Source organism: Micromys minutus (genome assembly GCF_963924665.1).
Source record: "Micromys minutus genome assembly, chromosome: 22".
Taxonomy (NCBI): domain Eukaryota; kingdom Metazoa; phylum Chordata; class Mammalia; order Rodentia; family Muridae; genus Micromys; species Micromys minutus.
In genome coordinates this window covers 46,246,812-46,262,291 of record NC_137957.1, presented here as the reverse complement: position 1 = coordinate 46,262,291, position 15,480 = coordinate 46,246,812, and the positions used below count along the sequence as shown (strand labels likewise).

Here is a 15,480-nt window from a genome sequence, read left to right as displayed (position 1 = left end):
GCTTGAAACATCTCTGTGTCCACAGACAATCAATCAATCAATCAATAAGGAAAGAAAAAAAAAAGGGGGGGGCTCCTCTCCTAGTGTTAGTCACTCTTCTAGCTTGCTCACAGCCCACAGTAGAGTAATTCCCCTTGTGGGTTTATCTGGGGGATTTGCACAACACTGTTTGAAATCAACAGACAAGCCCTCTTTCGATTATTACACTTCCTGCCCACCCTTCCTCCGGCAAGGCAAATTTCCTTCCATGTAAAACAGGAAAGACCAATTTGACCTCATCCTAACCTGCACAAGGTAATCTCAAGAAGGGGTGTTTTCACCATTTAGGAGACAAGATAGATAGGGCTAGGGGAGGGGGGTTTAGATCCAGGCTCAAATCGAACAGGTTAGAGACAAGGCTCAAAATAAAATGAGCAGGTTACAAACATTCCTAAGAACACACTAAGACCACCACAGTGCCTCTGACATGCTATTCTGGTGCATCTAGAAAGGATGGGGAAGTGTGTGATTTGTTCACAGGGCTTCTGAGCTTTCAAGCCATTGCACACCGTGCCAGCACCCGGCCAACCCCACCTTGTTCCCATTGCTTACAGGCAGGAGAGCTGGATTTGCTGGAGGAATCACTGGTGAAGCTCTGCCTGGAACACTCATAGTCACTGAGCGAAGCCATGCTTTCGGAGAACCGAGAAGACTCTGAGTCACTCTGCTGGTCCTCACTCACACATTGCTTCTCACCATTGAAAGGCATCCTTTATCACCTTGGGGATGGATGGGAGAGAGAGAGAGAGAGAGAGAGAGAGAGAGAGAGAGAGAGAGAGAGAGAGAGAGAGAGAGAGAGAGAGAGAGAGAGAAAAGACCTGCACAAAGAGACCATGAATCAACATTCTGTGGTACTCCCAACGGCTTCCAACATGTTTTTTCCAGCATGGGTAATAATGCCCACAGCTGTGACAATCTATGGGAAGTTGTCCCCAACAGATTACCTCACCCTTCCTCTAAAACCCTAGGCAGGACTTTTGCAAAATCACCCAGACTGCCTTCCACAAAACGGGTGTTGAAGCCATACTCGTGGGAAATGTGGAACAGCTCTAGGTGAAGGCAGGCCCTTCTGAAATGCACACGGTGCACAGGCTCTCCTAGGTTGCTATGACAAGGCTCCAGCGGGCTCTTCAGTCAGACTATTCAGTTCTGGAGAAGTCACTCAACCACCCGACTCCATGGGGGAAACTGGGCTCAACGGCTGAACTTGCACAGCTTCGTAAAGACTGAAGAGGATTAATCTCAACACAGGGTCGGCTGTAGTTACTGTTCTTACTGCTTTGTTTTAATAAGTTGTTAGCTGGTGAGATGGCTCGCTGGGTAAGGGCACTTGCTGCCAAGACAATGACCTGAATTCAATCCTGCTACCCCCATGGCCAAAGGAGAAAACTAATTCCCACAAACTGTCCTCTGACCTTCCCCAAGTGTTGGTGGCATGCACAGATGTAGCACACAGAAACACAAGACATATCTAAAGAAAGAAACTTTAAAAAAATTAAGGATGTTCAAACTCAAACTTTTGGTACGTCTGTGAGCCTGTCTGGGGAAGCAAAGGCTGATGAGGTTTTGTGGGCCACCAAATCCCGCCCCCCATTTTCATATGAACCGTTGAAGCAAGAAGACTAAGACTTGGTTTGTACTTACCAAGTACCTAGCACAACTTTCTGAGTCCCTAGGACCATAGGGTTCTGATGCATACTCAGGGGGACCAGGAGACTTCACCATGGCACCAGTCCCCGGACTCTAAAGTCAAGTGCTTTCTCTAGGACACTACATAGCATCCCAGGGAGGGAGTCCTGCCTGACACAATCTAGAAAGATCATGGCACATGAATGCCAGGCCTGGGCCCAAGAGCATCAGCCATGTCTGTGAGGAAATTAGCCTTGCTAGAAACACAGCTATCAGCTGACAGCAAAAGGCAAATTTGTTCAAAGTAGAATGAGACAGCTCCCTGCAGTGAGAGACTTTCACAGATGCCAGAACAGAGAGAGACCTTTAGCAATGCATAATATGACTGGAAATACCTCTACAATTTCTTTAATGAATCTGTTAATATTTACAAAGTACAGACTATGCACCAGACACTGGGGAAAGAAGCTGCACAAAACAGACGTTACCCTATTCTCAAATCTGGTTACTTAAAACCAGATGTTTTCAGATGTGTGCACCAGATGTTTATAAAGATGTAAGAAGCAGAAACAAGAGAGGATCAGAACTAAAGGGTACCTACAGGGGAGATCCAGACACTGTCGTAAGATACAGAGAAAGTTGCATCTTTTGGGTGTTAATGAGAACAAGAGTAAACCTGGGCAGTGGGGTGGCAGTAGAGAGGACAGTCCAAGGGCATTTCCACATGGTATCAACCAACTTTCTTTAGTGCTGACACTCATAGAAATGTACCTTTGCCCAAGCCAAAACCCGAATAAACAGAGAACTGTAAACTCCTTCTGCAGATAGAAGGGCAAGGAATAGGAGGGATCCGTCAGTTGGAAGCATTTACCCTATCTTACAATCCCAAAGGCAACTACCATAGACATGGGCTACAAAATAAATGGTCCTGAGCTCTTGGCTCTTTGGTAACAAGACAATTTCCTCTTTTCCCATGAAAGCTGTTTTGTCCTGAGTGTTTACAGTGTTCTGGGGGTGCTGTTTGGTGTGTACTTATGAAGCACCAAGCACAACTTGCTGATGAGCAGGACTCGCTAGGAGAAAATGAGCAGCAGCAATTCCCATCCCATTGCTGGCACTGCTGAAAATCTTCATCCCCAGGAAGCCTCCCTCCATCCTCCATCCTCAGCTCGATCCTCCCAGTAGGCCTGGAGCACATCTCCTCCAGCTCTACAAAAAGACTTGCACCAGACTAGGGAGAGATGGTTCGGTGAAGACAAACATTTGCTGTGCCCAGCACAAAGACCTGGATTCAAGTCCCCAGAGTCAACATTAAAAACCTGAACACAGTTGCATGTACCTGAAATCCCAGGACTGTGGGGAGAGACAGAAAGATTTCTGGGGCTTGCTGGCCTCCAACCTGGCTCCCGATCTAGTGGAAGACCCTGTCTCAAGGAACTGATAAAGCAGAGCCCCACTATGGACATGTATGCTCACACCCACAAGAAGGCATTTGCAGCCGTCTTCTTCCAGTGACTATTTCTGAACCTCCCGAATAAGGCAGACACTGCCTTGTCTAGCATCAGTACCAAGTTCACAGCAAGAACTCAGTGTCAGCTGAATCACAGTCATTGACTCCATTTGGTACAGCTTCAACTAGAACATCTGTAAACTGACAGCCCCACATATTTACACCCCACTGCTGCCAAGCACAAGCCCTGGAGCAGAGACACTAGCATCTATGCCCAGCGTATCTGATTTAAATTCCAAATCCCCAGCCCTTGTCACTCCTGAGCTGGATCCTGCTCTTTCTCTACTGCAGTGGGCCTCACACCAACAGGCATTTTTCAAGTAAAAGTGAATAAAAGCATTCATCTATGGGAATTTATGAAGCATGTTAATAGTTATAACTGTGCATTTCTTTTTATACTCCAGCTGGATAGCACATTTGATAGGTTTCTTAATTACACAGAAAGGAAACCAAGTGTACGAAGGCTTAAAAAATAAGTACTACGTCAAGAGCTAGAGCCCAGAGTCTGAGGCCGAGTATGTCACCAGCTAACTATGTGACTTCATGCGCAGCTGCTTTCTGTAGGGGGTGGGTGGCAGAGAAGTGGGTTAATTACACATCCTTTCTGTCAGAAATTGCTAAGATGCTCCTCCAAGGCAGAGAAGGGTTCCATGAGACATCACAAGATTTCACAATTCTGAGAAAGTGCGCACACACTCGCATGCATACATACATACACACACACACACACACACACACACACACACACACACACAGTGAACATGTTTAACTGTGTGGAATTAAGTTTTGTGTCAACATGTCTCTGGAGGTGGGATCTGAGGCATGAGGCTGTAACAGACAACTGAAAAGTGTCACACTGCTTAGATGCTCTCCAGCTGGCAAAGGCAGCCAGCCCCAAGCGGGACTTGCTGCATCCAAGCAGAAGCCCATCTTTGAAGCGAGGCACTCATCACTTCGGTAAGAGATTGTCTATTTCTTCTACAGGTACGCCAAGAATGCCTAGCCAGCAATGATGGAGTGAGATTTCACCTAGTTAAGGAAAGGGTTGCTTGGGTCAGTATCTGACACAGAGACAACAGGACATGGGTGATTATGGGCTTTCCTTTGTAGAATCACCTTGGGCATTAAACCAGGAAAACCACTGTTATCAACAAAGATAACAAAATCATGTTTCCCTACAGAAAAACAAGGAAGGCTGGCAGTGACCCTAGGACAGAACTTGTACACTCGCCTGAAATACGAAGCTGCAAATGCAATGGCCTGTCCCAGTGTAGATGGTCTTCTGCAGGCACCTTCACCATCCTTCCTTAGTCTTGAATTTCCACATGAGTCATCTGGGGACAAATCAACTTGACTCAAAAGGCACTGAGGGTAACTGGACTGCTTCAACTATTAGACTCCGAGACTGCTGATAACACAGTTGTTTTAAAGAAGCACAGTGCCTTTCATACTGACAAATGTAGATCTACCTAGCTGGTCACCAAAACAACAAGCAGGCAATTCTGCAGGAACACCACATTTCTTCTAACCTAGAACTCACGGGTCAAAGGTAAAGATAGAAGATGCCTCCAAGCAGAGCTTCCAATATTACTACAATGGGTCATTATTTAATGAAACTGAATTATTTATAATGTACCATTCCATTCATTTGTAGCATACTTCATTATGCCATTCCTTCTCAGGGCAATAACTGGAGTTCAGCAGGCAGTAAGAGATTTATTGTTGAGTAAATCTATGGATGAATAATGGAAGTTTACTGCTAACATTTTAAAGACAAGGAATGAATACAGAGATCCAGTCAACTGTCCCTCCACACAGAGAGCAGGGCGATCAATTTTTAATTTGGTTGTGATTCTTTGGTTTACATTTGACTTTACATCTTTATTTCCCTTCTACAGAAAACTCTTTCTATTAATGACCTTGTACTGGCTGAGGATTATAATAAAGATTCACCAACTTCTGACTATAGTTGATAAGGTCCCTGTCCTTGTCTGTCACTGTGGACACAAAACAGATGGGCATCCTATAGCTTCCTGCCCATCTTTTAAAAAACTAATTAATTAATTAATTAATTAATTAGCAAAAACATAATTTGAAGCAAATGCACCTCTAGGTTGGTTAGAGGTCTGATTCTCTAGAATGCAGCAGCCAGGGTTCAAAGCTGCCTTCAGGTTATGCAGCATGCTCCAGCTTTGTGAGCTGTCACCCATGCTAGGGTGGGCTTTGGTAATGCAGCGGTCTTTGAGTCATTAAGTAACCCCTCACCCATAGGCTTTTAAGTACCACCAAAAAACCTCATGGCCTAGCAAACTGGACTTTGATGGTGTCCACAGTTACGGGCTTCCTATTCTGGGTGTGGGTCTTCCCACACAGACAGAAAGTCTTGTCAAACAACTGATAGAAACTGTAAGTGTTGATCATGTCCAGATGATGTTGATTCTGCAGAAATCTCACAGAATTCAAGATCTGTGAGACCATGGTGACCTTCACCGAATGGCCTGGGAATCCAGACAGGAAGTTAGAGAAGGCATAGAGCCACTATAAAGAGCCAATGCCTAGTGGAACTATGGAGTCAGGGCTACAGCTCACTGGATTAAACCTCTCCAGAAGAGAGCTGTCAGTGTAAGTGTCCAGTCAGTAAAAGCATTCGCTGGGCCACACAGTGCATAGTTTTATACCAAGACCTTGTAAGCTCAAATCCTATCTCAGATGTAATGTTGGAGGGCTCGAGAGATGACTCATCAATTAGAAACGCTTTCTGTTCTTGCAGAGGACCCAGGAACCTCACTCCCAGTTTCACAGCATTGGGAGATGAGGCCCAGTGAAAGGCTTAGGTCATGAGGGCTCCATAGACCTATCAATGCCAGTTATGGGAGAGTGTGAGGCCACAAGTTCATCTTTTGCTCTTATCCTAACCACAACCTGTCAGGCTCTGCACACAGCAGACTTTTGGGGGATTGACAGCCATGCCAATCATCCCACCTTGTCATTTATATTTGGAATGCAATGTCACAAGGTACTGAAGCCCCCATTGGCCTCATGTAAATGAGCCACCCAGAGTTCAGATCACTGCCTAGGAGACAGGAACCCAGTGAATATCCTTGCATGAACAAATGTGGCCCCAAGTCTACTCATAAAACAACTAGAGTTTTCTATCTGCTCTGCCTATATCACACTGCTCACTAAGCAGGTGCTTAACACAGTCGTTTAGCGGTCTGTATCTCTGCCTTCCCAGTAACTTGTAAAATGCATGTAGGAAGGAAGCATTTCCTTCTCCAGTCTCCAGCACCTCTCTCAACACAATCCAAGGTTAGCAAAGCCTCAAGTCCTAGGAGCTTAAAGAACACTGTACCTTGTATCACCGTACTCTCTGATACTGAGCGTTTATCACGGTCTCAGTAATACATTCTGTAAGTGCTTCAGGTAATTTATTTCCTCAAATCTGCAATATAACGGTGTCAGGTAGGTAGGTGCTCTCCTTGTTTCAAATAAGAACCCGGGGATCAGAGAGGCGGCATTATTCGCCCTGTAGGCTTACCGCAGTGCAGAGGCTCAACTCAAAAGCCAGACAGGTTGGAGCCCTGAAGCCCATGCATGGTCCAGTCAGGATGGCTGGGGGAAACCAGCGTGCTGCTGCTAGTCATTCTTCCATTCCCTCTCTGCCAAATTGGTCTGTCTATCATCACATGGACGCTTGCACATGTGGAAGCAAGATGACCTTACCCTGGGACACTACAGCATGCGCTACACCGTGAAGGACATCACTGAAGGAGATCATTCAACAAAATAGCATTCGACCACCCTTCTATATATACTGACCAAAGTCCTCCATCAGAGGGCCATTCCTTACACTCTGTAAAATCCCTCCTTAAAACACAGGCATTACCAAAAGGGTTAACTGCCTACAGCTAGCAACTCAAAAACACTTGGCAGTAAATTGTTCAGGTTATCCAACAAGGGCCTCAGGGAATGAAATCCACCAAGTTAAGGAAGGCTAGGTTGTGGGGAAAATAAGAGATAGCAAGAAGCATTTAGTGGATACCCTCCTTCCAAGAGTTTACCAAAATCAGGCATAAGGCAGCCATAGGATGGGTGAGGGGGACAGTCAAAGGCAAGACCGAGGTCTGATGGGAAAAAAAAAAATCGCAGATGCTAGAAAAGTTCTATCATCTATCAAACACTGCTTTAGCACCAGCCTAGAGGAAAGCAAAAACCACAGTGCACAGAGAACAATACTGGTCCTCATCAAGTCATAGCAGGCAGAGACAGACAAAACCAACAAGCCAGCCACTGTGGCAAAGGCAGCCCTGTGTTCCACTTGTCATCACAGCATCGGGAAGGATTTCTAGGCACGTTGTATCCTAGAAAGCACCGTCTCCCACATCCCTGCTGCCTAGTTTAACACCTGTGCCGCACACTCCGGGACCCTTCAGCCCTGGGTCACTTCAAGTGGAGCAAGGTATGAAATTCAGGAGGACAGAAAAAGAGGCAGGGTAGATGGGGCGTGGGTGGGAGTGGGGTGGGGACTCCTAGCCCAGGAACCAGCATAAGAACCTCATTGTCAGTTGGAAGGTAGGACAACTACCACGAGTGCTGGGCAGCCCTCTAGAGACAAGGATATGTTGTCTGGTTTCTTTACTGTTAAGGTACCAGGACAACGATGAAAGAGTGTATTTCACTTCATCCACACTGGAACCCCTCTCTTTAGTGTTTCTACTCCTCTGCTTGTAACGGTAGTTTAACAAACGCTTCTTTGTTGACTGGATTTTGTGTTTAAACACATGATTTGGGCTTCTTGTGGTTGGGGGCGCACAGAACCTACAGTCCTGTAAAGTGCTCTGCCACAGAACTACATTCCCAGCCTACTAAACGCATTTTAGAAGGAAGCATTGCGAAATCGCTCATTTAATGGAACTCCTTCCTCAGTACTAACGTAAACATGTAACTGTGTCATCCACGTGCCACCGAATGTCGTCGCTATGTTTTGTGGCGCCACCCTGAGAGGAAAGCCATCCTTGAGAAGGCAAGGGTCTCTGACCCAGATGCGACCTGAGCGCGCTGGGACAGTCAAGTCCAACGGAAGTCGCAGGAGTCCCGCCCGCTCGCCCACGTTCTCTGCTCGCCCCTCCCTCCAGCAGCACCACGTTTCCTGTCAAAACAAACGTTTGGGGGAGGGGACTGCCGGGACAGAACCTAGCTCTCGAGAAACCTGGCAACAAGACCCAAACACAGGCCGCGGCCCGGGCGGGCCCCACCGCGGCTCAGTCCCACTCCTCCAGGGCCGAGGGATCCGGGACCCGGCCGCACGGGGAGCCCAGAGCGTGTCGCTCCCGAGAGTACAGTCGCTGGCACGCACCCAAAGGGATGTCATCATGGCCAAGCGGCTCCTGCAGAGCCTGGGCCACCATCGCCACCGTACCCTACTTCAGGCCTTAACTCGGAGGTCAAATGTCCCGACCTCGGAGGGCATAAGGAGCCCTCCAGCTACTCTTGAGGAGACGTTTTCCCCTCAGCTCCCACGGCCCCTCCCCTGGGATGGACACGCACCTCCGGATCCCGCTCAGACACTCTAGGAAGTCTGGGTGGTCAGGGTCGCAGGGCTCTGCGTATAGCCCCCTCACCCAGCGTCGCGGACACTAGAGGACTCAGCAGTCTGTCAACTCTGGAGCCCGCCGGCAGCCCCACTCAGTATTTAAAGGGCCCAGAGGTACTCCCTGGGCGAGACCATTCGCGAAGGAACTGGGGGTGTAGAACTATGGCGCTGCGGCGCCAGAATCCAGAACACTTCGGGCAGTGGTCGCTAAACTCTCGCAGAGTCTATCTACAGAAACACAGCTTTCTTCAGGTTTCTCGAGTAAAGGCTGAAGAAGGCTCGGACTGAACGCCGTTTGGACACGAGAAGCTAGGCTCCCCCGTGATCAGTAGTGGTATAGTCCAGGTCGGCCAGGGGCGGGGAGAGGAGTGAACACGGAATTGGGGCAGCCTAGGGCCCGGAGCGCTTGGGCTGATGTAGGGCCTAAAGAGTTCGGGGGCGGGGCCTGGCCGTGTAAGGGCGGGGCCTAGACGCAGAGGGTGGCGCTCCAGTCTTGTTTCTTTGAGTTTACCAACCGACTAACTCTAACGGAGCGGACAAACTTCTGGTGCCCGCTCGCTGCGATAATAAAGAAACACTAGATGCCCACCTTCACACTAGCCACACACGTTGTTGGGGCCAAGCGAGCCAACAACGTTCCAAACCCGCTGACCCACGCACACCAGCGGCCAACTGCGTCATCCACACGTGTCAACATTTTTTTGTAAACATCGGTCCTGATTTGTCCCTTGAATTGGATGATTGGCTTCTGGAAGCCACACCTACCCAAGCTCTCTGAAGGCTTTGCCTGGGTTCAAAGATAAAGCATTTTGCTTCTTCTAATGGTTCTTTGGTAATGCTTATCTCGGGGAGAAATTTCAACCAGGGTTAACGTAAATATGTGCTGGGAGGGGCTCTGGTGTGGTCAGGCTTAGTAAGCATAACTTCTTGTGAGCTTGCTTCTGGGCGTAAAGAAACAGTCTGGGCCTGAAGAAACAGAACTACTATTTTGCAGGTGCAAACTGGTATTACTTGTGGGTAGCTTCATTTTTAAAAAAAGTAAATTTCATATAAGCTGAAATATTTCTGTTTAGGTCTAAAAACGGATCGGGTTGTGGAGGCAAATTGTCCAGCATCGTTCTAGAAAGAAGAAAACCAAAAGCAGACGATAGTTTAAAGCAAGATAGAAATACGGTTTACGGTGTAGGCTGGTCTGAGGTTATAATCCAGTCTCCCGCATTTACCTACCCAGGAGATCAGTGGATAAGAATAGCACTAAAACAGTCTTCGATGATCAGTGTTTGCTGCTGAGCCTCTTTGGCCAGTTATTCTGAACAAACCTACCTAGCGATCTGTATCTGTCACTCTAGAAGTTTCACGACCCGAAGCAGGAGTCGTGGCTGCTAAGAGTCCTTGCTGCTCTATCATGAGGACCACAGGTAACACGTATCTCAGCATCCACACTGGGAGGTTCACAAACACTTGTAACCCTAGCTCTAAGGGAAGCCATGCTGTCTTCTGGACTCCTCCACACACATGTGCACACACATTCATAAGCACATGCACTCTCTCCCACAAAGAGGGACATTCGCATCCATGATAAAATAAATCTCCAAAACAACGGTAAAATATACAACCTGCTGCAGTTCAAGAGATTTAAAGAGAGAGTGCTACTGTCACCTCAGCTTCATCCCATAAAAAATAAAAGTTATTTATATCACTTTTGGGACCAACAGATGTCAGAAGCCTCCAGTCTCAAGGCTTGCCAAATCACCACCATCACCCAACCACCCTACAAACCTCCACAGCAAAAAAATTAACCAAAAAAAAAAAAAAAAAAAAAATTACATTCCTGGTGGCCATGTAACAATGACACAAGAAAACTGTGTGCTTTACAAGTTTCCTATTAACCTGCTAAGTGCTATTCTGTGTCATCAACCAGGAGCAGGTGAGCATAAGTCAGCACAGTTGTCCAGTCACCCTGGGTGACTAACTCATTTTGACACTTCTTTAAAAAAACCTTAAATATGTAACTCCCGCAAACACGAAGGAGCCATTTCCCTCGAAGCAGATGAGTCCGTTTGCGGCTTGCTGTGGGGTGAGATTGTCCTAGTGGAATGGAGTAGGTAGAGGCTAACCCCAAAGAGTCAAGCCAGGAAGACAGAAGGTACAGGAGACATGTCTTCTATTGCTTTCATTTAAATAACTTGTTATTCAAAAGCCCACTGGAGAACTGCTGAACAACTGCCCTCTGTCTGGGTTGTGCTGTTAAATGGAAGGCAGTTCTCTTACCCCACCCCCACCCTCAACAAGCTTTGCATCAGAGTCTTGCCACACAGATCAAAACATAAAATAAAGTCCTCACTGCTTAGGCAATGTTTACGAGTTTTGGTTTTTTTTTGTTTGTTTTTGTTTTTGTTTTTTTTGGAAGGGGGGGCAAATATCTGAAAAGAAAACCACTTTAGTAAAATTAAGTTTTTATTTGAAGAAATCTAATTATTGCATCTTAATTTGGGGGTTGTGTCTGTTTATCTGAGACAGGGCTTCACTGTGTATCCTGGGCTGGCCACAAACTTCTGATCTTTCTTCCTGGGATCTCCGGAGTGCTGTGTTTACAAGCAGGTGCCATGACACCCAGCTTTGAACTAATATTTGTAAATTACCTGCTCTGAACCATTGGGAAGACTAGTGGTAATAGACTTGTGTTCCCTCAAAGGACACTTTGTTTTAGAAATTACACATTTTATCTGGTATTATTGGCAAAACAAACAAAATGCCAGCCAGCTAAGACAAGGTCAAAATTTTTGCCTGAATTCACATACTTTCTTTTTTACACCTGTAAAAAGCTTTAGTCCTCTTACCCTTTTTGGTGATGGTGGGGTCCACTTAGAGAGTTTTGCTTTGTTTTTTTAATGCTGCTAGGGGCTGGAAGCCATGAATAAACTTTAAGTCCTGAACCCCTAAAATCTGAGTTCTAAATTACAATAAATTCCTGGAGAAAAAAAAAAAAAAACAGCATTGTAATAGATAGACCTTCCCACAACTCTCTCAACCAATTTGCTGATGGAGTTGCATCTTGGGTTAATTAAAGGGTACCCCCAATACAGCTGTATCACGCTCACAGCTTGTGGGGAGGGGAGGTGGTAGAAGCCCCAAAGAATGAGGAAACACAGTGATTCAGCCCTCTGTCTTTCTCAGCTGGGGCTGGGACGTTCTTCCTGTGTTGATCTGACTGCAAAGCTCATTTTTCTCAGTTCCTTAAGACTGCTACCTATGCATCTGCAAAAGGCTCTATTCTTAAAGATTACCACAATCATCATCACCACCATCACCTCAATCACCACCACCACCATCGCTACCACCAGCCCTGCTTGGATTAATGTCCCATTAGCTGCTGCCTTGACATTTCTTAATACTTCCTGAACAACCGGTCCCTGAATTTCCATTTCTTGTCAAACTTCACAAATTATGCAGCTGGTCCTGGTCTCACCACAAAGAGTCTGACAGTAGGTTTTGTTTCGCTTTCCAGTGCTGCGGGTTGAGCTTAGGGTCTTGAGTGCTAAGCAAGTGCTCCAGCATTCATCTTTATTCCCACACCTTTATTCGTTTTTATTTTATTTTTGATACAGGGCCTTGCTAGGGTTTCCAGGCTGGTCTTGAATTTGTTCTGTGGTCCAGGAAGATCTTGAACCTGTTCACTTATGCTAGTCTATTATTTCACCCAGGGGTCACTAAAAAAAATCTGTATCCATTTCAATACTGGAGGGAAAAATAAAATAAACAAACCCCAACAACTACGTGCATCTCGGGTTTTATAATAGCTCATTAAAGCAATTTCTAAAATAAAAACAATTGACTATACAAAGTATATATTTTCTTGGACTTATGTCCTCCCTTTTGAGGACATTGAGAGATGAAGAAAAGCTAAATGAAATCAGACTTTTTATCAGTCTTAGGGCACTAGAGAGGGGACTGAGAACAAGTCAGTAACTGAGGGGACAAGCTATTGCAGGCAGGGGAGGGGAGGCAACCTGACTAATACAGACACCACAACCACACACCTTCTGTTCAAATTTGTTATGTATCTAAAACTGCTCCAAAAAAATAAGATTAAAAAAATTACCCTCACCCTATTGGTACATTTCTCAAAATATTGGTATTTTTTCTTTTGGCTTTGAAGATTAGGTAGGTTTAAGCTGCCAACTATTCATGCCTATGAACTGAATACCTTGATCGGTTTTCATCAAAGCCAGTTTTCTCTGAATTCCGCTGAACTGATTGTACATAGTCATTTTTCATACCTCACTTTTAGACACAGCCCGATCCTGACCCTGACAAATACTAAAAAACGCCAAGAGCTTCAGAGCTTTTTCACCCCATCCCCACCCCACTGTCCTTCCACTTACCTGGACAACTCTGCTCTCTTTGGGACGCAAAAGAATGAGAAGCAAAGCCAAGTGAGTGTCTTGGCCAACAAAGTCAGAAGTGGGCGGGGCTGAGGAAAACCAATAGGAGCTGGGAGAGATGCTTACTCTGTTTCCTTACCAGGATATTCCTCTCCTGTTTGCCTCTGGCCCACCAGGGAAGTTGTTTTCTACATGCTTTTGTGAGTCAACTTGTAGGCACTTACTTTTAAAATCAAATATCCAACAGCACCCAAGAGCTTGGAAAATAAGATGTAAAACCTGGAAGACCGAAGGGAAACATGGAGAAATGAGAGTCTCAAGATAGCGTTCAACTCCCAAACACAAGTTACAGAGTAGCAATTGCAAGGTGCTGCCATTTATACCAGAGAGGGTTTCCTCCCTCCCAGGTTACACCCTGCCCAAATTACTTTTGGAACACAGTTAAAAGGGATGGAAGAAACCTCACCGATGAGGAGGTGCCTTTGTCAAGGTGGTTGAAGAGAGTTCCCGATTGATCTGCTACACATCTGGACAGTTCATGTTTTCAACGGGTGTGTGTTGCTTCAAAGAACCATACAAAAACACCTCTCTTACCATTCCCAGTTCCCCAACTGCCTGACTAGAGACATACGGTCCAAAAGATGGCTTTCCCATCTCTGAACGTCATGATAACAAACGGAGCTCTCCCTATAAAGGAAGGAATTTGCCAAAGGTCCTTCTGTATGGAATGTTTAAAATTCTTTATACTGGGTGGTGGTGGTGGGGCTCATTGGTCCTTATCCTTTCAGGATGTTGACTTGAAGGCCAACATCTTACTATGTGGTGTTTCCTTTTATTTCAAGCAGCCTTTGCCCTCACATCTTTGATGCTAAACTTGATAAGTACCCTTTCCCAGAGACGTGTATAAAGCATTTGAAACACAACTGCAGGTTGTCCAGAGGTGGCTCGATAATTACACCACTCCTGTGATTCTTCCAGTTTTGAAGAGCCCTGACCCTTCAGCCCCCCTTCACAGTGGTTCTTCCCAGATCTCCTGACCTCCTAGAGGAGCCATCACCCTAGGACAGTGAGGGCTTATGACTGAACAAAAACAGTCTCGGGGGTGACTCACCAAACTAGCACATCAAAAATAGAAACCAGAAGAACTCACTGCATGGCTCCTCCACAGAGGCGCACACATAAATACTTGTGGGCAGAGTCAGTCACATGCAGAGAGCTTTACCTCTTGACCATCACGTTTCCATAGTAACATGAAAACAGCACACAGCCTCCATGCCAACTAAGTGCTTGAAATATTTATGACCACATTCCATGACTTGGTAGAGTACCTGGTCCAGGTACCTGGGTGACCATGCCTCCCAGGAAAGCAAGGAGAATGGAATGTTCTTAACTATCCTACAACAGGAAGCTGTCTATGCTTGCTCACATGTACATACATACACAGAATGTACCTCTGTACATACGTATGTACATATGTATCATGTGTGTATGTGCACATATGAAGTAGAGAAATGAAAAGAACTACACTTTGCTTTGAGAAAGTCAAGGTTAAAGAATCACAGGAGGTATTTCCGAATGGTTCCTGGAGGAAGATTTTATGCCTTAACATATTTCATATAACAGGATAGAACAGAGTTGTACAAACGGTTTTCTCTTTATCTTAACTTTTCTTTCTTTCTTTTTCAGTAGTTGAGATTGGAGTCTCATATTTTCTGGCTTGTGTTGTACATCTGACCTGGGCACTTGGCTCTCTTTTTTTTCATTTTCTATTTTGAGACAGGATGTCACCAAATAGTCTGTGCTGCCTTTGGACTCATTCTAGAGCCCAGGCTGATCTTAAACTTGAGTTTTATACTGTCTTTTTGTTTGTTTCGTTTTCTTTTGTTGGCCTACTAGACACAGACTACATAGAGTTATTTTAGAAGAAGGGACCTCAAATAAGAAAATTCTGGGTACGTTTTCTTGATTGATAGTTGATGTGGGAGGGCCCAACCCGTGTGGGTCAGTGCTGTCCCTGAGTAGGTGTCCTGTGAGGTATAAGGAAGGCAGCTAACAGTGGTCTGGAAGACAAGCCAGTAAACAACGTTCTTCAGTGTGTCTGCTTCAGTTCCTACCTCCAGGTCTCTGCCTTGAGTTCCTGCCCTCACCTCCCTCGGTGGTGGACTGCCATCCAAGTATGTAGGCTAAATAAATCCTTTTTATTTATTTGTGTATTATTTGTGAAATTTGTGTTTTCACAGCAAACTTAGACAGGTGCCTGCAGCCTTAGCTTCCCTGGGCAGATGGTGTTAAATGTTGTCTGCTGGGGCTCAATTACAAGCAAA

The 15,480-nt window shown here is 45.8% G+C and overlaps 1 protein-coding gene across 2 annotated transcripts in view; it reads right to left on the bottom strand.

Moving 5' to 3' along the window:
* Window positions 1–8,844, bottom strand: part of TCP11L2 (t-complex 11 like 2) — a 33,707-nt gene extending 24,863 nt beyond the window's left edge. The window contains exons 1-2 of one of the 2 annotated variants that reach the window (XM_080935185.1): window positions 8,726–8,844; window positions 592–857 (exon numbers count right to left, since the gene is read on the bottom strand). In XM_080935185.1, coding sequence (XP_080791311.1) covers window positions 592–748 — 157 coding nt within the window. In that variant the 5' untranslated portion in view covers window positions 749–857; window positions 8,726–8,844. The remainder of the gene's footprint in view (window positions 1–591; window positions 858–8,725) is intronic. The other variant, XM_080935186.1, reaches the window with a different exon arrangement.
* Between the last annotated feature and the right edge of the window lie 6,636 nt (window positions 8,845–15,480).